General features: G+C 40.9%; 1 protein-coding gene across 2 annotated transcripts; it reads left to right on the top strand.

The window, feature by feature from the left end:
* The first annotated feature begins 4,411 nt into the window (after positions 1-4,411).
* Positions 4,412-27,548, top strand: cuedc1b (CUE domain containing 1b). Of its 2 annotated transcripts, none has more exons than XM_074640031.1 (11): positions 4,412-4,576; positions 13,388-14,070; positions 15,260-15,387; positions 16,245-16,371; positions 18,799-19,063; positions 20,705-20,770; positions 20,989-21,069; positions 21,180-21,273; positions 21,664-21,722; positions 23,716-23,785; positions 24,950-27,548. In XM_074640031.1, coding segments are annotated over exons 2-11 (1,206 nt in total). In that variant the 5' UTR covers positions 4,412-4,576; positions 13,388-13,755; the 3' UTR covers positions 24,951-27,548. The 2 variants fall into 2 exon arrangements, with proteins under 2 accessions (XP_074496132.1, XP_074496133.1); XM_074640032.1 differs by having other exon boundaries at positions 4,413-4,576; positions 18,802-19,063.

The raw sequence follows: 27,548 nt of genomic DNA on the forward strand, positions 1-27,548 counted from the left end.
GGTATATTCTTTTCCCACATGTTCGTTGAAGTGAAGGGATTTATGGGGAAGTCTTGGTCACAGATTTTTGTTTTCGCCAGTGGGCATTTGATAAGAACAGTTTTCTATTGATGATTGGTAGATCACTGGTGGAAAATCATTGCTCCTGATGCAGATGAAGTTCCACAACAGGGATTGAAATGGATCTCAGAAACAAGGCACAAGTGAGCATGGCTCACATATCCCCGCTCACTGCTTGACCCCTACTAAAGTAGGGCCAAAGGTTTTGCCCTTTTGGAAAAATTTCAAAAATGTTGGACATCCTGGACTTCTAACCCCAACATACCAAATCGTGGTTACTCACAGTCAGAAACACCAGTGAAATACACTTAGCGAAGGGAATTTCCAACTAGGCGTATTAGTCAAAAAAGGGGGGAAGTCCAAGGCACTCTTCTGGCAAAATATAAAAAGCCTTTATTCAATTGGCTATTTCATGATGAAATGCTAAAAACAATGCTGGTACATGTAAGATTGGGTAACAACCCACGCGTAGCGGCACAAACAGCCTTCTTCAGGGTATAACCCTCAGCACACAGCTTTCCCTTTTGTGAGTACACAGTCAGACAATTGATGATTGCAAACATCTGAGTAAGAGTTACAAGTGCAAAATGTGGTCACTAGATGGCTCTACAGGATGTCAAGAAAGCAGAGAAAATAATGAAAATAAAAGAAGAAAACATAAATATACAGATAAAAAGATAGAAAAAAAGTAAATAAGTAATAATATATAACCATTTATGGCAACAGTACCAGACCACATGCACAAGAGCCACTACAAAAAAGAAATAAAATCAATTTCTTCGTTTTGTCCTGGATATGTTGTGGCCTTCATTTGGTGGATGTAAAAAGTTTCTCTCTGCAGTAATAATTTTAGTCGATCACCACCCCGAATGTTCTTTTTGATGGTTTCTAGGCCTTCAACCATAAGGCTGTCTGGATTGCTATTATGCACTTCATAAAATTCAAATTAGCTTTTCGGATTGCATACTTATGCTCAGAGACTCTATCTTTCAATCGTCTCTTTGTCCGGCCTATGTAAAAACAAGCACAGGTACAGGATAAACGGTACACAACAAAAGTAGTGTTACAGTTAATGAACGTTTTGATGTCATACACCTTGTGAGTCTTAAGGTCACTGAATTGTTTACACTCCTTTATATTGGCTTGCAAAAGCCACATGTGTAGGTACCCTTCAATGATCGATGAAGCCAAGTTTTATTAATATTATTGGCGGGGAGTTTGACTGGGCACTAACGTATTGGGCGTATTAGTCGCTTGCTTTGACATAACCACAGCAGTTATAAAGAGTAGCATGGATTTAATTAGCAGAGGTATTTTTCTGGTGGAAACGTTATTAATTAGTTAGTATCAAGTCTGACACCGGGGGAACTCACAGTCACACTCTGGTTCCATTCTGCTTCCAGTTGGCTATCCGCTCATGTTGACCCCATTGAGTGCTTTGTCGAATTTGGTGCAATTTGGACACGCGACACGTTCAATATTAATACATTTTGAATAGACAAACGACCAGCGCTCTGTGCAGCAGCGGGCGGCGGGGCTTCAGTGCTCTGCAGGCTAGATCGAACGTATCGTCTGCGACGGGAAGTACACTGCTGCTGGATGATGGAGGCCGCTTACACTGGATAACGTTACAACCCAACTTTTCTTCACCTCTGCAGCGGGCAGACCGTGGCTGACTTTTGACTGCAGTTATACTAACATTATAGCCTATACGTTACATGGATGCTGGATATACTGTATGCCTATTTGGATGTTGCTTCTGCGAAGTGTATTTCACCGGTGTTTCTGAAGCAAACTATGTCATGGCAGGTGTATTGCTCAGGACCCGAGGAAGTGCAGTGTTGAGTGTGAAATTGGTTGTATGAGCGGTTCTCGAGAAAGCTGCAAGCAGCAACACCACAGGCCAGGCATTCAGCCCGTTCTGAACAGGCACTGCACTAGTAATAATAATAATAAATACATTAATAATAACAATAATGAGTTTTCTCCGGGTCCTCCGGCATCCTCCCACTGTCTGAAGACATGCAGGTTAGGTTCATTGTTGACTCTATGCCCCGTAGATGTGAATGTGAGTGTGAATGGTTGCCTCTATCTATCTATCTATCCATCCATCCATCCATCCATCCAACCATCCATCCACCGAGCCACCCACCCATCTATTTCTCTTATGTGTCAGCCCTGTGATAGTCTGGTGACCTGTCCATGTCAGATGGGATCGGCTCCAGACCCCCCTGCCAGCCTGAATAGGATGAGCTGAATGGATGGATTTAATCACCTGTGTCCCCATCTGAGAAAGCTAAGTGTTACTAGAGTTGACATAATGAAATACATTATGGGAGTCTGACCTCACAGTAGGAGCAGCTTCATACTGAAATCCATGTCAGTTTTTCCAAGTTGCCATTTATTTTAAACCTGTGTTGTTGTCTGACTAGTGTTCATTCATCTGCTGTGCTGTTTAAAGGACCCGAGGCCCCAGAAGCTGCATGAATATAAGACAGGATGCTAATAAATCTGGCCTTCAAAATAAACTTTAAAAACAATAGTGATGTAGTGTATGTAACAAAACTTGTACTTACCTCTTAAACGATTTCTGTCTAGAATCTATTTAACTTTTCTACACTTGTGACAATAGTGTCTTTTCGTTCCAGTAGCTATATGATGCTTATACTGAATGCTGAAAACACACCAGGAAGCGATGAACTGCGGCTCGCCGCAATAATTAAATTTTTCTGCAGCCTGGAGGCGTGTTCGTGTTTCACGCGGGAAGAAATTCTTTGTAATATAGGTCAACATGTCACAGGAGTCACAGACCTCTGTTTACTGATTGTCTGCGGATACTGTCTGGCCCTACTTCGCTATAGTCATGTCTAGAATGATACCCCACAATTTACGAAACTCTCGCTAGCCAGTTGAGGTTAGGCATTGACCTTGAGTAGTCATGGTTAAGCATTGACCTCGAATGGTTAAGGTGAGGAGTCGCTGGGCATGGAGTCTCACAAGAGTTTGTGCAAGTTTTCGGAATTTGTGGGTTATGATAGTTTAACTTCTCTTTATTGTTTTCTGGGACAGGGTGAACATGTACATATGCCTTTTTTTTTTGCTTTGTAGATTTTTTGTTTAACCTTGACATATGAATATATATTATATATATATTACCTTAAACATCACGTTTTTGGTTAATTGTAATCAAATTACTTTCTAAACCATAAAAGAAACAAGTTAAGTGACAGAAGGTATACCTTCTAGACGCTAGAAGTTAAACTATCACCAACTTTTAGTTTGGCCACAGCTCGCTGAGCTCGGAGCGGCCGCCGCAGGCTTCCACATGTTCTAGTAAAAAAAACAAAATACAAGTATGAACCTGAAAATGAGCATGATATGTCCCCTTTAAATATTTATTTAAATGTAGCATATTATTATTATATTTTTTCCCTACATGCTATATCATACTGCATATATTTACCGTAAACACTTACTACTACTGGACTACTCTCAATTATCCATCCATCCATCTTTATGGATGGATACTCTCAATTATATTACAAATAAAAGGAATAACAAGCTTTCACTTATATTCTTGTTAGATCTCGAAAGCATAAAATTGCATTTTTTTTTGCATTGGGGTGTTGTAGATCATCAGTGACTTTTTATTGGTCTACAGAATCAGAATCAGAATCAGAATCAGAATTGTGTTTATTGCCAGGTGTAAGAGATTTACACTAGGAATTTGCTTTGGTTATGTTGGTGCAAGTCAAACAGTATAATAACAAATAGATAAAAACGTTAGAATAAAATAGAATTAAAAAAATTGAAATTTTAAGAATATACAATATACAAAATAAGCTTTAAACAAAAATAAACATGATATATACAGATAGTGCAAATATTGCCGGAGTGCAAATATTGCCGGAGTGCAAACAATCAGGTATCAGAGGGAGAGAGAGGGATACAGTAGGGGGTGTTATTTAGAGTGTATGAAAGAGGGGGAGAGCCGGTGTCGGCGGGGCAATAGTGTGTGTGTGTGTGTGTGTGTGTGGGACGGAGAGAGTCACAGGGGGGCAGAGGGGCTGTTGGAGAGCCCCACTGCCATGGGGAAAAACATATACATATACATATACGTAATATTTATTCATAAATATTACAAGCATGTATGTGTATATAATATTATTATAATTAATTATATATATATGTATATATATATACATATATATACATATATATATATCATATTATATATATCATTATTATATATATCATTATTATAATCTTGATCGAAATGTAGCATATTATCCACAGCATGCACATAAACATGTCTCTTATTTTGAAGGGCAGAGTGTGCCGTGGCTGACCTGACACATCCGGTTGCCAGTGTAATTTAATGGCATATTTGCTGGTGTGTTGAGCTCTGAGGTTCAGTATCTCTTCTGGTTCTCATTATAATGCTAAAACCCTCCGTCCCGCTGCTCAGCTGTGCTCCTGTGGATGTTATGAGCTCCTCTGGACCGTCTCCTCCTCAGTGAGTACCGCTAACATTACTCCGTGTTTCACAATAACACACATTTAAGCACCGTGTACTGGCTTTACGAGGGAATATGTCGCCTCAGTTTTACCCTCACTCCTCTCTGTAAACACGGTGTCGTTTTTCAATAGCATTTCTTGCACTGAAAATGACCATTGGTGTGTTGAATTCGTTGACATATTGAGAGCTGTACTGGGCTGGATGCTGCAGACCGAGAGGTACTGTGGTCCGAGGCCTTGCGCCGTTAACGGTAGATGACAACCCGCTGTCCTTATGAGGACCTGATGGAGCCTGGCTGTGATTAGTTAGCTTCAACAGCTAGCGACACATTGTTTAACTACTGCTGATAACAATAGCTGCTGTAGCATTAAGTCAACGTTAGAGTCTCTTTTACAAGAGTGAATTTCACCCAGGAAGAGTGATGTTGATCTCGATATTTAGACCAACATTTGACATGTTGGTTCATAACTGTAGTACCGTTAGCCAGTTAGCAGCGACTTGTTCCCCATTAACAGAGCATGAAGGCAGAGAGCATGGAGACACAGAGACACAGAGAGCATGAACACAGAGACACAGAGAGCATGAACACAGAGAGACACAGAGAGCATGAACACAGAGACACAGAGAGCATGAACACAGAGAGCATGAACACAGAGACACAGAGAGCATGAACACAGAGAGCATGAACACAGAGACACAGAGAGCATGAACACAGAGAGACACAGAGAGCATGAACACAGAGAGACACAGAGAGCATGAACACAGAGAGACACAGAGAGCATGAACACAGAGACACAGAGAGCATGAACACAGAGAGCATGAACACAGAGACACAGAGAGCATGAACACAGAGAGCATGAACACAGAGACACAGAGAGCATGAACACAGAGACACAGAGAGCATGAACACAGAGACACAGAGAGCATGAACACAGAGAGCATGAACACAGAGAGCATGAACACAGAGACACAGAGAGCATGAACACAGAGACACAGAGAGCATGAACACAGAGAGCATGAACACAGAGACACAGAGAGCATGAACACAGAGACACAGAGAGCATGAACACAGAGAGACACAGAGAGCATGAACACAGAGACACAGAGAGCATGAACACAGGAACACAGAGAGACACAGAGAGCATGAACACAGAGAGCATGAACACAGAGACACAGAGAGCATGAACACAGAGAGACACAGAGAGCATGAACACAGAGAGACACAGAGAGCATGAACACAGAGAGACACAGAGAGCATGAACACAGAGACACAGAGAGCATGAACACAGAGCATGAACACAGAGCATGAACACAGAGACACAGAGAGCATGAACACAGAGAGACACAGAGAGCATGAACACAGAGACACAGAGAGCATGAACACAGAGAGACACAGAGAGCATGAACACAGAGACACAGAGAGCATGAACACAGAGACACAGAGAGCATGAACACAGAGACACAGAGAGCATGAACACAGAGCATGAACACAGAGACACAGAGAGCATGAACACAGAGACACAGAGAGCATGAACACAGAGAGCACGAACACAGAGCTTGAACACGGAGAGCATGAACGCTTTCATGTAGTGGAACAGTCAAGGTAACGTTATTGCACATTAAAATATATATATATTTTTAATCTGCATATCGACACATACAAGTACATTATGACCCCTATGGTCTGTTTAATTCAGCACACATGTGATCCATGAGGCACACAAAGTGTTCTAGTAAAATCCAGAGGATTTTAGACTCTTTAGGGGTGCTCAAGCACACCTCATTATCTTCTTCTTCTTCTCTTTAAATATCTTCTCAACACCCCTTAAAAATAATGATCAAACTCTCTGAGACCGCCGACGTTACTTTACTATTACTAATTTACTTAACGCTGTTGTGATATTGTTATCTCAGAAAACATAAAGAATCTGTTGGTATCATGTCATGCTAGATAGGGAGGCTAAATAACGCTCCAAAGTTACGCTACATTTTGGCAAGGAAAAACTGGCATGTCCACTTTCAAACAGGTCCCTTGACTTCTGACCTCAAGATATGTGAATGAAAATGGGTTCTATGGGTACCCACGAGTCTCCCTTTTACAGACATGCCCACTTTATGATAATCCATACAGTTTGGGGTAAAATAACATATTTTTTTGCATGCAGTATAAATGTGTTATTTCTGCCTATTCTAAAAAACTATTTGAATATCTCTGCATACTGGGCTCTCCAAACAGTCTTGGAATTGCATGAATTGACTATGACTGGGAAGCTGAGACTCCACCATAAATTGATGTAGAAATTGGTGCATAAAAACATCACCAGAATGCAAGAAATTAAGTGATTGACGCTCATAATTTCCCCCCATGTTGAAACGAAACCTACACCCCATTGACTCTACACATGTCACATTGTCATCGGGGGCTGAGCCCCCCTAAAGGTCTGATCCTAGAGTTGCCCCTGGTAAAAATCAACTCCATATTTCGTCAGCTGTTCCTCTCAAAATACCCCCTCCCCTTAAAATATACCGTGTTGGGTGGGCAGTGTAGCAGAGATTAGATTTATCTTTTATACGAGCCACTGGGGAGTCTCCATTACTGTAGTAGGAGGTTCGCCACGCGCAACTGCCTCTATTGTGGTCTAGATCGTACTTTTGATTATTTGTTATGGTAGCAGTAGCCGCCAGTTAATGTCACAGTCCCACTGTTGGGGTAACTGCTCTCAAAATCTGTGACCCTGTTTTAACTATAAGGGGGCACCTTTTGGTAACCGCTATCAAAATATGGTAGATGACTATGATAAAGGCATTTGCAATTGCAATATAGTTAAAATAGCTGCAATGCCTAAAACGGGCCACAGCTATAACTTGGGTGTAACAGCAGTATGTATCCACAGTATGATCATCAAGTTGCCTCTTGTGTAAATGATATGTCATCTAGAAACAGATCACATGGACATAGAGTATGTGAGGTCAGTGGTTGGGTTGTGTTGTGTTTCTTATGAGACATTTTGAGGGATGGGGTCTATGTGGTTTAGAGCCAGACCAATACTGAATTTTTGAGGCTAATACCAATGTTGGTATTTGAGATTTAAAAGATTCATAATGTCTATTATTACTATTATTACTACTACTAAATTTGTTCAGTAAAGAATTGTGCATTTTAAATATGTAGAGATCAGACATTTTACAATTTTAGTGCTCTCTGGTGAACAAACTAATAGTGTAATAGTGACACTTAATATTATATATATATATGCCTACTTAATATTTTACATGTACATCAGCAGACATACGGACAATTCACTTGTCTAATTGTGTTCCACATAGGGTTAAAGTACATACTTCAGTCCATCATGTAGAGACAGCCTGCAGGAAAGATAACACATTTGTTTGGGCTTTTGTTCATCATACAAAGATTTCATGATGACAATAAGCTCACATTTATGCTTTCAATTTCAAACATGTTGAGAGAAATCACTGCTCATGCCCAGATTTGAAGTGTAAATGATAAATAAGCAAATAATGCAAGTAAAAGTAAGTTGACCAGACTCCTACACTGTCCCAAGACACGAGCTGTGTGTGTGTTTCTTCTCACTTGTTACGGCATTTGTGACAGCCAAATGGAGATTATGGCCAAAGCAGTTTAGCCGTGGCCAACCCAGTTTGCTTATTGCAGCCACAATAATAGAACTGTTATCTGTGGTTATTATGCAGGATATTTTCTGCTCATCTAACGCCCAATCTGCCACAGCAGACCGAAGGCATTCTGCAGATGTATCAGCTGTGTGGTTCTCTCTTCTCTGGCGTATATATCTTGTTTCTAAACTCGTGGACTGTAGAGGCCCAATCAGTGCCAGTGGTGAGGTAATGTGTTGTAAAGCTCATGTATGGGGTCATATTTGAGCTCAGTAAAATTCACTTTCTTTTCTATTGTTGACAAGTTGGGGATGGCAGTTTTGGAGATGTCTGTTTTTCCTGGTAATTCATACTGCTTGTCAAACTTTTGCAGACTACCTCTTGCAAGCGGTCTCGTTCCGGTTGTTTTGGTCCGCACCAGAGTTCAGTTAAAGCGGACTAAATGTTGACTTGTGAAAGCGCCCTTAGACACTCAGCCGAAAGCTTCCGTAATAGTCAATTGCCTGGATGGAACTTGTCTTTTATTGTTGTCTTTCCAAGTTTGGTGCATTGGTGGGCTGATGGATCTTTAAATGTCTCTTTTAGATTTGTGCTATTAGAGCCTTTGACCGCCACCACCCTGCAGATCCAACAAATCGCCTCCTCCAACCAAGTTATTGGACTCTTCTTTTTCCTTTGGCCTATAACCGAAATGTGCCCACAGCAGTGCTGTTGTGTTTAGCTTAGCAACTAGGCCTAAATCCATATCGTTGATGTCAATGGATGCTCAATTTGAAATGATGCCGTCGCTGACCAAGCATTGTTAATTAATCTTCAAAAATAGTTTGCACAGGGGCACATTCTGAAACATCTCTCGCTCTGCAGCACAGATTTATTTTAAATAGCTTGTTCTAAAACAGTTGAACAGGCCGACCTAATGTAACGAAAAAGTGGTTCAAGACCGTTAATTAATGTAGAAGGACGCTTGACTTTATTTTCAAAAGTTAGGAAGAGACCAATAACCTATACCTACACTCACTCTGTGTTATGATGTTACTGAAATTGGAATGAAAACGTAACAAATGCATTTAAATTGCATAGAAGCATTTCCTAAAATGTAATTTTATAAGTACTAATGTATTGTTTAAGCCTTCATTTCAAGCCTTTGTTGTAAGAGCATGGAACATCTGGCTGTCCTGCAGCAGGATATGATCCTTTTTGTAATATCCATCATGTGTAGCTGTAGGAGCTGAGGTCTGACTCTGCATTTGTCTGTCTAAATCCAGCTGTTCCCATCTGTGTGTGTGACCTATAGTGCTGTATCTATGTCATAAATCCTGCCATACAAAGCCTCAAAGAGTAGAGTTGGGCTGGTATAAACATTTTCAAACCGGTTTGATATTAAGCCACAACGCCGGACCGGACCGGTATACCAAATTCTGCTGTTGGTATTGGAGAAATTAAGAAAATTGATTTACTATTTATATTTATATATACAGTATATGACAAAATAAAGCAATGTTTATTCTGTTATAAATTGTTTAATTTTTCTTTCTAAAAGAACAAAAAAAACAACGTTAAGTGCAGGCCACCGTGCTTAAAATACACTTGCGAAAACCCTGAAAGATGCTCTGGGTGGTTTTATTCACCCGCTGCAGAGCCCTCCTGTCCTGGGCCGTGCACATTCCCATGCCAGTCTGTAATATTTCCAGTCAGGATGCTTTCTATTTCTCCTCTGTAAAAGTTGACAAGAACTTGGCACGGGACTTTTGCCCTTCTCAATTTTCCTTGAGAAATACAGCCGTTTCTGAGCTTTTCTTTACCAGGAGGATGGAGATGTGTGATGACCATGACAGGTTCTCTGTGATGCTGATTCCCAGGAACTGTTCACTTGTTCCACCTCCGCTCCAGTGATGTAGACAGGGCTTTGTTATTTCCTTCTAACATAACGCCACACAGATGTTTACTACAGAAATCCTTAAGTAGCAAGCAATACATTTTTTAGATTTATGCTATATTGTATGTAAAATTAAACTACGCAAGTATTATTTTAATAGTTAATTAAAATAGGTAATTAAACATATTTTATTGTCACTGCTGCAGAATTACAACTAATCTGCTAGGCAGCAGTCAGCTGAAGGAAATATGTAAAGCAGGGAGACAGTAAGTCAGTGAGCAGTGGTGGCAGTGAGGCAGACCAATACTGGTGTTCTCATGAGACCGACAGATTTACACCTTAGCAATGACTAAACATGCATGCAACAAACAAGTTACCTTTGTACACAAAACTCCTTTCAGGTAAGTAACACAAGGAAGAAAGCGTTGAAATAAGATAAATGTGCATATGAAAATCAATATCAACACTAAATATAAACTCGGGAGTTCAGAGGTCATATGACAAGTTGATTTGATCCCTTACTTGTGTGTCAAGTGATGTGAGGTTAAAGTGTTGAGCCGTGAGTCAGATATGATGTTAACTGTTCAGACATTAGCACATGTGCTCACTGCTCATGTAGCTGGTCAAAAGAAAGAACACTCACATTTTGTTTGCTTGCTGCTGGTAAGCAACTCTCTCTGTCTCTCGGTCTCTCTCTGTCTCTGGGGACAGAGAGTCCTGGATTGTGTGCTAAATATAGCATGGTTCTTAGGTGCAGATTGATTTGATGATGTTGTGAAGATATCTTTGTGAGTGCATGGCCGTGGCATGGTATCGCATGCACACTAAAGGCTTTTACACAAATGCGAGCGTTCTCCTCTTGCTAACAGGCACCTGACGTGATATATAGATATGAAATAATTATGAGGATGACTGTATTTTTAACAACTATAACACAGCCACAAATCTTTGATCCATGTCATTCATAACCGGACTGTGAAATAAGTCGACCTAGTCAGTTTTTATACCCCCGTGACAACGTAGTTGGGGGTACATAGTTAATAATTAACCGTTAACCGACATAAAGCATTTTAACCGATTAACGCTATCGGTTAAACGGTTTAAAGAAATATTAAGGCAGACACACAGCTGACAACCTGCTAAACTAAACTAAATGTGCGTTGGAGACTTTTACGAGGAAAGTGGCCGCATTTGTCTGCGACACTACACGCAGCACCGTGTCTACTACAGTAGCTCACCTGACGGATGAACTGGGGACTCAGTTGTCTGTTGTGCTCATACACTGCAGCTGGCGCACTGCTGCATGAGACGCACCAATCTTGTCAGTTAACGGTTAATAATCGGTTAACGAGGGTCGGATATCGGTTAAAAAAAAAAAATCTAAATTAGCATCCATAATTCAGACAGTATTAGAAAAATAATGTTTTTTTTATACATTAAAGCATGTAAACATGTTCTAGTGGAAACCCCAAATACAAGTATGAACCTGAAAATGAGCATAATATGTCCCCTTTAATATCCAGGAATTCACGCAATCTGGCCACAATTTAGCATATTGACCAAACACGGTCCAGCCACATACCAGGTTTCAAACTAGTCTCATGAGTGGACTCATTTAACGCATAACAGCTAAACACAGTTTGATGCTTTTATCACTTTGATATTTCACTTATGATTTGCGTACATTTGCCATATGGTGATACCAATATCTGAAAATATCCGTATTAGCCTCATATCTTAATAATTATTTCAACCATAGATATAGCCCAGCCATACCTGCTGGTAACATTTTGTCCATTTGATGCAGTCGCTGGCCAAAATTGAGCAGCCCACTTCCCGTACTATTAATTGTAGCAAAAACAAGATTTGTGTTGTCATGATTCCCAACTGCAGTCTCTTGCACTGATCACATGAAGCAATAATCACTTGTTCAGATAAAGTAACAAGACAATAAAATAGTTTGGCGGTCTGTATGTCAGAAACCATGTCAACTGTGTGTGTAACACATCAAATGTGTTATTTAATATGAAATATGTTTCAATCTTGTATGAAGCAGATTAGGGTTGTAAAACAGTGGAGCAGAGAAAAGAGCCACGTCTTTGCAACCGGGGTTCAGCTGTAACATGATGCAGCAACATTTGGTGGGCATTAGGAGTTGCAGTTTTGCTGTGGAAACATGTGATTGATCAGATCCAAAAGCTGTAACAAGATCTCTGGTCAGGCCCCCCCCCACCCCCCTCGACCGGTGCCTTTTAGAGTTGGGTCTAATTCCATTTCAAGTCATTTTTATAAATGACCTAAATGTAATTTCACCCTGACTGTATGCCTGCGCCTTATTCTCATGTGCATGTCTTTGCACACAAGTTATGTATTGTGACTACTTTCAATTCCTGTATCACACTCTTGCTCTTTGTAAACACACACACAGACACCCACAGCTTCAGTGTGGCACGAAGGCAAGGCTATTAGGACGGCAATGTTGTTTACATCAAAGCCAGACTCTTGGTAAATGGGAGGCTAAGAGAGGGGCTCTGTTTATAGGCTGTGGATGGGGCCTGGCACTGCCATGTGGCACTGGGCAGCCGCCAGCTACAATGAACCCCCAGTGAAGCAGGAAGGAAGGGAGGAGGAAGGAATTGCAAATACATTAAGAGAAAGCTACAGCTTGCCTCTCGCTGCAGACCTCGATAATTCTTACCAGACTTTACTCGGTTGTCAAGAGTCCCCCGTACACCGCAGCAACAGTTGGATAAACAACAAGTGGAAGAAGTGTTGCCGATAAAGATTTTCTTTCACATTTACTCTGAATGCAGGGCACTGCTGGGGCCAGTGTTATGTTGAAGTTTCCTCATTGTTTGCCTTTCCACTAACCTAACCTGAACTCAACCCAAGCCCTTTCAGACAGTCTCCCCTGACCTTCATGATGTTGTACTCGGTTGTGCACAAAAAGTGACTAAAGTAGTTGTTTAAACATCCTCTTTCCAAATACTAATGATAACTTAATTTGTCCAACAAGCACTTACAACAAGCACCTTGTTTGTCACTGCTTGACTTCACTTTTTAAATGGATATCTGTGCTGCTGGTGATTTCTTTGGATCCAGCATCTATTAGCTATTAGTGGTACTGCATCTAAAGTCCCTTGATTGACTACTACTGTAGAGTGAAAATCAGCAGAGCTCTTGGTCCCAGTCGCGAAGCAATGTTGTAGTTTAATAAATAGATTAATAATAGAACTATATAAAGTTTGTGTTGCTGGCTCTTACTAACACACTGCCTGTCGTCTCTCTCTCTGTAGGTGCTGATGACTGTGATGGAGCCATGTGTGTTTCCTGGCGGATTTTGACTCTAATCTCTACCTGGTGACAGGATCTTGGACGTCTAATTTCTGTCACCAACTGACTATTCTAGTCCCCGCACGGTCAGCCATGCTGGATGCAGCTGAATAACGAGTAGCATTGGGGTGGGGGGGTGGGAGAACTCAAGTTTTTCTAAACTCCCATCAAAAGACTGCCATGTTTGTGTTAGAATGAGAAACTGAGCGGGGGGGGGGAAACGTGGAAAGCAAGTGAGACTGAAGGGGCCAAAGTGCTTGTGTTGTTGACAGAAAAGAAGAGCCATCCTATCAGTAGGTTGGCAGCACTCGAGGCAGCCAGAGCCCTGAGGATGACGAGCCTGTTCAAGCGCAGCAGCAGCAATGGAGGCTCTGGAAGCAGTGGAAGTGGCGGCGGGGGCGGCGGCAGTGGGCAGGGGCAGCTCAACAACAGCAGGCCCAACCGGCAGGTCCGACGCCTGGAGTTCAACCAGGCCATGGAGGACTTTAAGACCATGTTCCCCTCTATGGACTACGAGGTAATCGAGTGCGTGCTGCGCTCCAACAATGGAGCGGTGGACGCCACTATCGACCAGCTGCTCCAGATGAGCATTGACGGACAGGGCTCAGATGACAGCTCAGACTCTGATGACAGCATCCCACCAGAGGTCAGTGGAAAGGATCCAAGAGCACTGACACAACTGGGGAATCTAATGCAGGCCTAGCCTGGTGGGCTGTTAATGTTGATAATAGAATCCAAATCCTCCACTTTTATTTCACTGATCACCAGCAGGGTCTGTGTGACAGAAATATTTCGAGATGATGGAGAAAAGATTTAAAAATACACGTGACCGACTACTTTGGTGACATTCCTTGTCTTAAAACTTTATGTAACTTCATGGACATGAAACTCTGTTGAGGTCATAGCATGCAATTACCGACCCAAACAACCTTGGGTATAAATAACCCTTTTGACGGTGGAGTATTTATTGTCATCTCTTTTACAAAAGCTTTTCTGAACAAACAAATGTAAACCACAACCACAAATTGAACAATTTGCTATTTTGATTGCCGCCCAATCACTTGTACACGAGAAGTTTGTGTACTATGCAATGAGCTAATGGAAAACCCCCTTTGCAATTTTCTGCAGATTAGGACAAGGCTGGTGTTATGTTTAGAGTTCTTCCTGTTCTCCTGGTATTGTGTAACATGCGCAATGTCGTTCATTACCTTGGACACATAACTACGTAGTCTGCTGGCTCTATTCAGTCACAGGGCATTGACCCAGGGATTCATGACCTGCTAGAGTTGATACTGACCCAAGAACTAATTGATTTTTTAATTTGAAGATTGAATTTGATCCCAACCTGAGCATTCATTTATAATGTGTTTCCTAATGGCCTTTCTGTCCACTCAAGGCATGTACGCTTCCTGATTTTTGTGTTTGTGTGTTGTAAGGCTGAGAGGAGTTTGTCTTTTCAGCATGAGTGTGTCTGAATTTAACAAATAATCAAATGTTCAGCAGTGGAAACACACTTCTTTAGATATATAGAGGCTGTCTCTGTCTCAGTTTCCATTGTAGTCAGACACGTTAACATCATGTTAATCAACTGTTCATACATCTAAATTCAATGACTGATGGAAGGAAGGATGCTACTCTTGAATGGAGCGCTGCAGAACTGTAACATTTTAGGCTTTATATCAAAATGAATAAGATTACAGGGAGGTCTAAATTCAGCATGTTAGATTTCAATATGGCCTAAACCTTGTAACGATTTCTAATTGGAATCAAAATTGCAAGTCCATGATGGTAAGTAAGGCAGGTTAATGAAACAAGGCTTGTCTGTTTCTTTGTAGATTCTGGAGCGAACACTGGAACCTGACAGTTCAGATGAGGAACCGCCTCCAGTCTACTCTCCGCCAGCATATGACATGCACATTTATGATAGGAAATACCCAGAAGCCCCACCAACACCACCGCCAAGGTAAGGAAGAGGAACTGGACTCTTGCATAGAAGACGCTGAGGTCTTTTAAGAGCAACTTTAAAAGCGTTTTGTTCTCTTTGGGTTTTTCCTTTAACAAATTAAAGGGACTGTTTGTAACTTCTTACACGTAAAAATTCTGCTCTTTGGAACAAAGTGACCTTTTGACACGATAATGATGCTAGATTAAAAGTGAGGGGAACAATTCATTGGTTGCATCAAATGGGAACCATGGCTGTACCAAATTTCTGTGCCAATCCTTTAAGCAGATAGGATTCATCCTTTGACATCTGTGCCAAATGTCGTGGCAATGCATCCAATAGCTGTTGAGATAGTTCACTCAAAATGTGAAATCATCCAAGTCATTAGGATCCATCCTCTGCAGACCACACACACAGCTTCATGGAAATTCATCCAATAGATACTCAGATATTTAAGCGAGTGATTGACATTGCCATCCGTAGAGCCAAGCAGCTTGTGTTGCTAAAATAGAGGATAGACAACACATGGCAGTTCATTCTATGCTCACTCATTGAACATATTATAACAGAAATTAATAAACTAATGGTCTGATTATTCTTAGAATATAATCAATCAGACAGTTTTATTTTAAAGACATTGTTCCTGTAAGTGTCTCATCAGGCATTTCCTCATTCATAATATCCTGAACTTTTCTGTTAATGAAATATGGGAATCGAATAGATGTTTCCTCTCTCTGGGCCATCCCATGTGATTTTTGTGAGTGGGCAATTTAAAGGATGTAAATAATTTATAGTAGTTTGAGATAGCTAGTTGATAATGTACTTAATGCAGTTGGTAGAGTTACTAATGTGTCCTGTTACTCCATTGGCTCTCGTAGATTTGAAGCCCAGCCACCTCCAGGTCACCAGCAGGTCAGAAGCTACCGGAACTGGAACCCTCCTTTGCTTGGAAATCTCCCCGATGATTTTCTGCGCATCCTGCCACAGCAGTTGGACAGTATAAAGGTAAAAAAAAAAAATTTCAGCATACGGTTGTTAAATTGGTGCATTTGGTTTCTTTGTTCTTTGTCAAAATGTACATTACATTTTCATTTTCAAAATGAAAATGTAATGCTGCTTTTTTTCACGTCAATTTGGGTGACTTAGTGTGAATGCGAGTGGCGAGATCACCGAACATTTTCGACCACTGGCCTCTGCTTCAAAACAATGCGAGCGTGATGATGAGAGAAGAATGTCCTGTCTGTCTGTATCAGTCCCGCCACCACATGTTCTATGAATGGGTGTGTGAGTGCGCTCAGCTGATTTTTCATATACGCCACACAGACGTTTATGGGCTTAATGAATGAACAAATTAATGAATGATCTTATTGACGTTGTGCTTTTAGAAGTTGAGTTGATTCAGTAGATTCACATGATTTGAGTCAAAACATGTTTTGTTTTAATTATTTTTGGCATAGGTTTATTTTATAAATAATTCAATTTAAAACCAATAAATAGGCTAGATCGTTGAATAAGAGAGCATTTATGTTTCTGGTAAAACATTACATAAACCATCATTGTGGCATGTCTTCATATACCTTATAGTGAAGGTGTCAATAGATTAAAAAAAAAAAATCTAATGATTCTTAATTACAAACATTCTGATCAGTCAAAATAAATTTAAATATGAATAGCTATTTACAGACTGGGTTAAAATGTACTGGAAGCCTAATTCTCCTTTACAGTAATTGACTATATGTTTACAGGCAGGCAAACTCATTAAAATATGCAATAATTGAGGTCTGTGTATATGATGGAATAGTGGTTTTAAAATGTGCCAGAGGCCGCTAAATTTGGGCTTTTATTTTTTATATTTGTTAATAATTTTTTTCACATTTTTACCAACCATTTTTGAGTTGAGTTGATAAATTTTTTTGTATGCTTTTTTTCCCCCCAGTCATTCCAGTTTCCATTAATTTCCATACAGTAGGGAAATCAGTAAGAAACATGCTTGAGTTGTGTAGTCTAAACATCAAGTCTAAATTAATATTTATCAGTGTTACATTATGGTAATGCAGTTTGAGTGCAGATTGATTTGAGAGGTCTGAGGTGCATTACCTGAACTGCATTAACCAACAATAATGTACCTTTGACAAAATGAGTGCAGACAAAATGTTCACTGTAAGTGATAACACAACTCAAGCAAGTTTCAAGAGTTTTCTAACAACAGAAATAAGGAAAACAATGCGTGCCTGGAGTAGTTCTACTATACTATATTCAAATCCAAAAGTATGGAGCTGAAGCCGGCAGTTTCTTTGATTAATCCAGCATAAAAACTGCAGACAGAGAGAAACGGCTAGCCTGTCTCCATCCAAAATTCGAAATATACTTCCAAAACACCCCTAAAACTGAATAATTGAATTAAATAGTTTTATCTTCTTTGTTAAATCCATTCACAGACAGACACGTTAAAATGACAATCTGTGGGTTTTAGGGCAGCTACGTACTGGAACTATAGTTTATCCATCCTCCCAACGTCACGGCATATTTGGTTTCCAGTAGGGCTGTCAAAGGTAACGCGATAATAACGCGTTAACGCAAATTTGCTTTAACGACACTAATTTCTTTAACGAATTAACGCAACTTGCGATTTTTAGGTTGTAGAGGGCTCCGTTTCAAAGCTAGAGTGAAGATACTGGCATCATATGAAATTAGAAAACCTAAGGAATCCATCGGTACCAACAGTGTCATACTAGCTTGGCGTGAAGGAGGCTAAATAACAGCTAACACTAAATTTTGGCGAAGGAAAAAACTGGCATGGCCATTTTCAAAGGGGTCCCTTGACCTCTGACGTCAAGATATGTGAATGAAAATGGGTTCTGTGGGTACCCACGAGTCTCCCCTTTACAGACTTCCCACTTTATGATAATCACATGCAGTTTGGGGCAAGTCATAGTCAAGTCAGCACACTGACACACTGACAGCTGTTGTTGCCTGTTGGGCTGCAGTTTGCCATGTTATGATTTGAGCATATTGTTTATGCTAAATGCAGTACCTGTGAGGGTTTCTGGACAATATTTGTCATTGTTTTGTGTTGTTAATTGATTTCCAATAATAAATATACACATACATTTGCATAAAGCAAGCATACTGTATTCGTCCACTACAATCATGCGATTAATGCAATTAAATATTTGAATCGATTGACAGCCCTAGTTTCCAGATATGATTCTGTCGTGAGCTCAGGGATTGGTATACGTCTAGTATATGTGTTAATTAGTGAGCTTTAGAGGTGCTGTGTGTGTATTTTTTAAACTTTGGACAGAGCCAGGCTAGCTGTTTGCCTCGCCTCCAGTCTGAATGCCGATCTAGGCTAACTACGTTTAACAAGCCCTGTAAATTACTAATAGCATGAGTAGTCCTAACCAATAACCTCTCTTGTTTTTTCCTCAGCAGAGCTCTCAGAGCAGTCTATCCCAGCCTTCACCGTCATCCTCTTCCTCAGTTTCTTCAATAACCCAATGGACAGCCCCGTCTGGTTCTCAGTCCGGAGCTGCAGGGACCGCCGGATGTCCAGGTTTGACAGCAGGAGCTACAGAGCAAGACAAGAAACTGAAGCAGTATCTGGAAGACGAGCGCATCGCCCTGTTCCTGCAGAACGAGGAGTTTATGAAAGAGCTGCAGCGCAACCGCGAGTTCCTCATCGCCTTAGAGAGAGGTACGACTGTGTACATTCATCCCATTACACACAGAGAAATTCTGCTCATAATGTCAGTATGAGTGTATTATTGTATAGTATAGTATAGTGGTATAATATACACAGGATATTAGTGACTGATAAAAATGCATAGAATGTAAAGACGTTCACATTTGAGGTTGTGAGATACTGAACAGATATCTTTTGAGATAGTCCTTAAGCCGTTGTCATGAAAGGTTCCCTGTGGAGTTTATGACCTCTAGTGGGGCTGTGGAGCTGTTTTTCCTATGAGTGGGTGCCCCAGTTTGTCTCGTGTATGCGTACGAGGACACATGCTTGCACTTCGGTGACACAGTACACGCTTCTACCAATGGTTTCACACTATTCAATGTGCCAGCAAATGCAGGAAGAAGAAGGCTGCAAGCTTGTAAATGTGTTTAACATTGCTGGATTTAAAATATAAAAGCTCAAGGATGCACACCATGGGTTTTGGTTAGTGACACTGAATGTAAACATAACTTTTGTTTGTTTACAAGAAAACTCCGCAGGGCATCTTTTAAAAGCCTTTGTTTTTTTGTTTTTTTCTGCCGTTATTGCCATAATTTGCCTCGATGCTCAAGTCCTATGCTTGTCTCTTTGGAATTATTTTTGTCCAAGTAATGAAACTTAAATGTATGATTACAAACCACACGGCAATATCAGCGACCCAAAGCTACTAACACTAGTGGTGCAGTGGTTTGTCATTTTGTGGGTCCCCAGAAAGAAAAAAAAGTAGTTTGTGAAATACTGGTCTATAGCTGGCCCCGCTTTGCTGTGGTCCAGTTAAAAACTGGAAGTCTCTGTAAACGCCTAGCCGGCATCCAACATTTTAGCTCTGTCACGTTGAAGCAGTGTTAATAGTTTTGGGTTGCTGGTTTTTATTTTTTTTTATCGTGCATTTCTTTGATCTTCTTTATTTGGACAAAAATGAATTCCATGTGTCTCCATTTGTCATAGTCTCACATCCCTCAGCTTATGATCAAGGCCCTTGCTTCCATTGTTTTATTGGGTATATTTAAAGGTCCAGTTGTGCCTGAACCACACAGATTTTCAGGCGTTTTATAAAGGATGAACTTCTGAGTTCTTTAATCTCATGATTTACTTATTATTTACTATTTGTCTGTTTATATATACCTATATGATTTCATATTTCTGGGGTTAAAAACTCAAGCTCTATGTGGCTCTGAGTTCTGAGACGAAAGTAAAACTTTGACTTTATTCTCAGAGTCGATGTGTAACTTTCGTCTCAGAACTCAGACGAATTGTCACTAATTGTCATCTTTTAGAGTCTCTAATAACTTGAACAGGATGAACAACAAAATATTTGGCCAGTAACTAATTTTATTTTCCACTAGAAAGACAGTGAAATGTTTGTATCAATGGTGGAAATCCTACCATTCAAATGTTTCTGACATTTAGGCCTTGCTGAGACGAGCTAGATGAGACAAAGACTGGCTGTTACGATGCAACATTGCGCAGCTCAAAAAGTATTTCCCTCTCTCATCAGACACTGGTCAACATGAATGGAGGTTTAGAAGTCTGGGCATTTAAACCATTATACCAGAGTTCATCACATCTTGATTCCTCACATCAGTGGTCATAACATCTGCTCTCTGTTTTTAGATCGCTTGAAGTATGAATCAAAGAAATCAAAGTCCAATCATTCAGCTAGTATGGAGAATTCCACAGGTAGATATCACTCATCAAGCTTTCTCTGCTAAGCTATTTGCAAACTGTGTCATTGAATTCTACTTAATACTGGTGTGTGTGTGTGTATATGCATTCACTGTGATATTTGTTGGTTGTGTAAAGGATTTGTGTTCCGGATAATATACTATAAATACAAATGTTTGTGTGCCAGTACATACGAGTGTACAGTTGGGTAGCGTTGCTGTGTCTGTGTGCAGGAGAACAGTACTCCTCCGCTTCAATGGAGTCGGTCTCAGATGAAGCCCTGTTCAGAGACAAACTCAAACACATGGGCAAATGTAAGTCACCTGATTTACAATACTACTCATATTTCACAAATAATTGCACTATCCTTTTAAGGTCATTGTCAATTGTAGTTAATGACCTCGGGATGTTTTCTCTCTTTCAGCAACAAGAAAGAAGCTGTTTGAAATTGCCAGAACGTTCTCGGAAAAGACAAAGCGGAGAAAGTCAAAAAGGAAGATGCTCCTGAAGCACCATTCGTATCCTTTGCTTAACCTTGCTCACGTTATCTGGGTAACTTTTTTGTTGTTGTAAGGCAATAAAGTAGCCAAATCTTATTTATTTACCTCCATGTGTGCAACAACCAGAGACATGACCTGCATATTTTGTTTTGTCTTAGTGCTGTTTGTTTCTTCACTGCTGGTGGAACAAGTGAAATCCATATGGAGGAAAGCAAAATCATTGGGAATACATTTAACCCACCAAATCTTACATTATCTACACAAAGCACTTCCATACTCCCATCAACAGCACTAGTGTTCAGGTGTTCTGCTGCTCACATACATCATCAGCCATGGATCAGCTTCCATAATTGTTTCTGTGGCTTGCAAGGCTGGACTTATGGTGTTCTTAACTAAGCTCCTTTCCAGATTGGGCACAGCCAACTCTACAGCCAATCTCCTCGACGACGTAGAGGGAAACTCTTGTGGTAAGAAATGCATGTCGCACACACAATGTAAAACATTTTTTGCTTTTGCCACTATGTTACAGAGCAGTGCTTCCTAACTGGGTCTAGCTTCAGGGTCCAAATGTTCCCTCAGACGTTCAGGACATTTCCATCATCCAGACCGAGCTCACCACTGAGCTTTGGTCAAATTTTAAGTTACAAAATTAAAACTGGAATCACTTGAAGGGAAAATTCGCCACTTTTTATGTTGATGTCCAATCAGTGTAGTCGACTGAAGCAATAAATTCCTCAGTGCGTGCTATATTGAGTTTGCAGCCCCAAAATCTGTGGTTTTTCCTGCATCCGTCACCAGCATTTGAAGTGACAGTGACTATACACAATATATTGTTTAAGCATTGACATTGCAATGTGCGTAATAACAGGATGTGCGATGTCTGCAAATGAACTCAAAACACGTCATTCTACGACTTTTTTTGCTGCTCGATACAAAAGGAAACCTAGCATGGCAGAGTTTCTGCTAGTTTCTTGCAAGCCCGGCTTGCACACGCTTGCATAATGTTAGCAAGCGTGTGGTCGAGAGAGAGCGTGTGTGTGACGGTGACTATGAAATCGGCAGTAATGTTATAGCTGTGGACATAGCAGTGCAGTGTGCATACACTTGAGGCTATTTGTCGGTGAATAAATGCTACAACTCCTCAAGACCTAAGCCAAGTTCCCGTGTCTTCCTGACCACCTGCAAAGTGGACCAGCTATTCTCATTTTAGTGACAAGCCACTCCTCCGTTGTTGTCGTAATATTTCGGATCTCCTGGATCCCTTTTAGACACCAATCTTCATTCACAAATGAGCCCCCTTACTTTAGGGTAGGCAGCCTGTGTTATTAACATGACCCGTTAGATCATTGACTTTAGCCTGGATTGATAGAAGAGTGTTATATGAATACAATGGTGTTGTGGTGAGTCAACCAGTGAATTAATCTACCTAATTTCCCCCTCCAAAGTCACAGAAGAGTAGTCATAGAGCTCACCTGCTTTTGTGTTTGACGCATTGAAACCAAATATATAGCAATGAAGTTGAAGAAAGTATGTTTTTTTAGAAGAAAAAAAACTACCGTTGCTCTGTTTGCATTTCAAACCGTCTGACAGACACAGAACCCCGTTTGGGAATCTGGTCTCTGGATGAAATAAAGTTTAGGGAAGTGGCTGTACTGCTCTTCGTCAAAGGTGGAAAACCGAAACTAATTGAAAACACTTCTGATCAGACATAAATCTCACCATCGTCCGCACAGATGTTAACTTCACCACCTCCGATAAAGTGCAGCTCACAGCGAAGCATCCTGGAGTACAGAGAGAGACAGGGACACAGAGCTGCCGGTCTTGTGACGTTATGATGTTTGTCTCAAAAACATCACACTGATCGACTCGCGCTGACTGTCAAGTGCCTATGCATGTGTATGTGTGAAATTTAGCGTGTGTGTGTTCGTCAACTGAAGGCTCGGTGCCCACACAGTGCTCTCCACTGTCGAAGGAAACCACGAGGGAGGGAGGACGGAGGGCATCGATCGGGAGCACCAATCCGCCCCGAGTCGGGAATCCTGACCTGATATTATGATTCAATCAATAGGCTTTATTGTTCGGCAGGGCAGAATGTGCACATACAGGAATTTATCTTAATTATTTTTTTTTAAATCCCAGAAAAAGTGCACTTTCTCTCTAGGAGGGGAAACGACAGGTGCTCAAGCCCTTTTTGAGGTCTATCTGTGCACGTGCATGGTCTTGTATTTAGAATTTTCACAACGAATAGAATAATAAAACAACGCATCGGACTGTGCAAGGTTTCTGTGTGTAACTTTTTTTTTTTTACCAGATGACGGATTAAAAAAAACAAATACAAAAAATATGACAGCATTACCTGCTGTTGTGAAAATCTTCAATGTATCTCAATAAACATGACGTATTTATGGGAGACACACATACACTGTAGCTATGTTGACATGTTTTTTTGTCTGTGTCCAGAGGAAGATCGTCAGCCCAGAAGAGCAAACACTCAGGAAGAGAATGAGCAACGCAATGAGCCAACATCATGGTAAGGTACTCCTCAGTCGAATGAGTCTTGTCATAAACAATGTGTTGTAGAAAGTGTCTGCTAATTGACATGTAATGTTTAGACATACAAAGTTCCAATACTTTCTAACACAGCGTTTATTTACCGATCATGTCCATCCGTTTCCGTCACTTCTAATAAGTTTTAATCTCTAAATTGAGACATAAACGGCATGCTATGTCATTAGAGCACAGTCAAAAACTGTTAGCTTCTTATTAGTTTACATGCACAACTCAATTCAAGGAAATTAAAATGTAAATATTGAAATTCAAACCTGACCGGTCTGCGGCTACGCTGCCCCATACACAACAAACTGCGATGCACTGTGTGTTCTGACACCTTTCTATCGGAACCAGCATTAACTTTTTCAGCAATTTGAGCTCCAGTAGCTCTTCTATTGGATCGGACAACACGGGCCAGCCTTCGCTCCCCACGTGCATCAATGAGCCTCGGGTCCGACCCTGTTGCCCGGTTTTCCTTCCTTGGACCACTTTTGGTAGGTCCTGACCACTGCAGACCGGGAACATCCCACAAGAGCTGCAGTTTTGGAGATGCTCTGACCCAGTCGTCTAGTCATCACAATTTGGCCTTTGTCAACGTCGCTCACATCCTTACACTTGACCATCTTTTCTGCTTCCCAACACAAAGTTCAAAATGTTCACTTGCTGTCTGATATATCCAACCCACTGCCAGGTGCCATCGTAACGAGATAATCAATGTTATTCACATCACCTGTCAGTGGTCATAATGTTATGGCTGATCGGTGTATGCTGACTATCTTTCACCTCTGCTTTCTTCCTCTCAACAAAACTGAAAATAGAGACGTCCTTCTTGATCACTGTGCTTTGTGTCGTTCTGTCGGCCAGCACTTTGAAAAGCCTCTAAATAAGGCACAGACAATATCTTCATTCGTTGTTTTATTTTGGGATGAAAACCCTCATCACACAGACTCTCTCTCTCTCTCTCTCTCTCTCTCTCTCTCTCTCTCTCTCTCTCTCTCTCTCTCTCTCTCTCTCTCTCTCTCTCTCTCTCTCTCTCTCTCTCTCTCTCTCTCTCTCTCTCTCTCTCTCTCTCTCTCTCTCTCTCTCTCTCTCTCTCTCTCTCTCTCTCTCTCTCTCTCTCTCTCTCTCTCTCTCTCTATTTCAGATCCTCTATGCTGCACCATATCAGGGTTACCATGGCAGCAGCAGCATGACCCATGGGGTGGTGGCCTTGCAGCTCTTCCTGTCTCCACCTGCTCACCCCACCCTCTTCCTAACCAGCCAATGTAAGGCTCAGCAATGAGTTGAGACCCCCCCCCCCCCCCTCCTCCCCAGGGAGAGGAACCGGACTGTTCCCAGCACTGGCCTAACTGTCTATAAATGCATTATCTCTGTATTATAACACTTTGTTAATATATCATTTTAAATGTAAAGGAAAATGCATTAGTCCTTACCAGTATTTGTTAACTGTTTCCTTTAATCCACTGAGAGGAACACTAGCGTAGATGATCTTTCCATATGAAACTTTATTACTTTTCCAGACTGTGTTTCTGACCGGTGTCCCTCAGGCTTGGCATTTCAGATCCTTTATATACACTAAAAACATGTAGAGCTTTTTTACCATGTTTTCTTAATCAGATTGTAATATTCTGCTGTTTATGAACGTCAGGGGTTATATAACTGTAATTCTTATGTGTCAGAATATCGTGGCCATTATAAACTCGTGGCTGCCCAAATGTCAACACTTGGCCATTGTAAGCTATCGATCACATTTAAAGCTAGAGTTGGTAATCTTCAAAAAAACATTTGTTATATTTGTTGAAATTCTCTTTAAAAAAAACAAAAAACGGTATGTGTGGCTGTCACAGGTCCGTAATAAGCCCGTCTAATAATTTCATTGATTGGGTGGACTGCCTGTCTACACTACCGGCTTTCGTGCACTCGTTGTGCGTCACCAAAGTATTCCACAAACTGCTAGCTGGACAGCTGTGAGTACCAACAATAGCCATGTTCTCGTTCATAATGATCACTTTGGGGGAGTGGCTTTGCAGGGAGGCCTGAAAGGATGGACTCAGTGTTGCTGAGTTGGCGACTTTCTCTCTACATTTAGGGACTTTTGGAGCTAATGCTGCTTGATGTCATTGGAAAAGAGTTGGCAACACTGGGCTGGGTGTTTCGGTTAGATAATTTTTAAAATCTAGCGTGCTATCGCCAGATTCTTAAGATTACCAACCCTAGCTTTAAAGGACAGGTGTTCTTAGAAAGCATGTTTGGAGCAGTTCAGTTGAAGGCTGCAGTGTTTGGAGTAGTTTGCTTTGTTTGGCAAGGTGAAAACGGTGTCATTCAATCTATTGTAGCACCACTAACAGCACAGTTGTCAGCACATTAAACCTTGATGACATAGGTATTATGTGAATGACAACGTGAACTTGCTTTATGGACTTAAGGGCGGGTAAATTTTTTTTCTTTTTAGGTTTTCATATCATTCTGTAGCTTCCCAGTGGTGTATCAAAATCCAAACATTCAAATTTGGGTTGGCGTCAAGATATGTCTAAATTTCTTTTTTTTACCCAAGCCCTTCTAAATACTTTTCCCCCCACATGACCTGACGTACTGTACGTTCGGCGCCTGCGTGAGAGGAAATAACTCTCCACACCAGCGGGCGGCGGTAGTTGGTATTCGTCATTCAAAAAGGAAAACAGGAAGACCGCGGACGGCGGACATACAAGCTGTTGTTACGATACGTTACATGAAACAAAGCAGCGTTTGCCGACCATTTCCACACCACTCTCACTCACACCTGGAGACGCCATGCGTCACAGATGTTTGTCTGCAAACCCTCACCAGGAACTCCAAATTCCAGATGTCAACATCTACCTCCTCCTATCCACCCTTGCATTTTTTAAAGTCATGTCCTGTTGGTTGGGATCATGTTTTCTAGAGATGGCTCAGAACCAGCATTTTGTGGGCATCACTGTAACTCTTCTTCTTGGGGAATGGCATTGTTCTCACCTCGCCTATTGAACCAAACTAGGAGTCTGAATCCACTGCTCTAGACATGTTAGGAGTGAGCGTAGCCCATAGAGCTCCATTGACCTCTTCACTAACACATTGCTAATATTCTGCCAGGTTTCCAGAATTCTTGCCATTAAACCGAAGAGACGTTTTGCAAAGATCTTACGGAAATAAGAAATATCAGCCAGACTACGTTGCCATATCTCAGATTGTCCCTGTAGCAAATCATGTCTTTGTTGATCTCATCTCCTTGAGCGAAGGAGGAACACATTTCTAAATCCCAATGTTTATACTGTATCACGATGGCATTATGTTTGAACATGAGGGAATTCATTGTTGTGATTTCCACATGAATGATGGATATGTCCGTTTGGGAGGATAAAGCTTCTAAATCGTAATTTTGATGATCATCAAACCTGCCAAGACTCGTTCTGACAGGATGTGGATGAAAGTGAAGACTGAAGTTGGACAAAATGAAAACACAACCCCCTTTCTACTGCTCTTTCCATTTGTATGTGTAGATGTGAAACTAGCATGGATTAAACAAGTAGTAAAAGTCTGATGTAGCCTGTGTGAACAGAAGGTGTTAGGGAGAAAGAAAGTTGATTTCACGTATCTAATTTGTTTCTCTCCTTTGTGTATAAAATGTTTTATATCACTTCAGAAAATCTCCAAAAAAAATTGCATATTTTTTTTCTCAATTTTGTGTGAGTGTTATCTATCCCCTTTGATTAAACTACTTAAATGTG

The sequence above is a fragment of the Sebastes fasciatus genome, chromosome 7, assembly GCF_043250625.1.
Source record: "Sebastes fasciatus isolate fSebFas1 chromosome 7, fSebFas1.pri, whole genome shotgun sequence".
NCBI lineage: Eukaryota > Metazoa > Chordata > Actinopteri > Perciformes > Sebastidae > Sebastes > Sebastes fasciatus.

What these genes read in the sequence shown, in the direction of transcription:
- cuedc1b (XM_074640031.1), top strand. Translation starts at nt 13,756, where the DNA reads ATGACGAGCCTGTTCAAGCGCAGCAGCAGCAATGGAGGCTCTGGAAGC. An exon ending in AGCAGTTGGACAGTATAAAG is followed by an intron (nt 16,372 to 18,798) that starts GTAAAAAAAAAA and finishes TTTTTTCCTCAG; the next exon opens with CAGAGCTCTCAGAGCAGTCT. An exon ending in TAGTATGGAGAATTCCACAG is followed by an intron (nt 20,771 to 20,988) that starts GTAGATATCACT and finishes GTCTGTGTGCAG; the next exon opens with GAGAACAGTACTCCTCCGCT.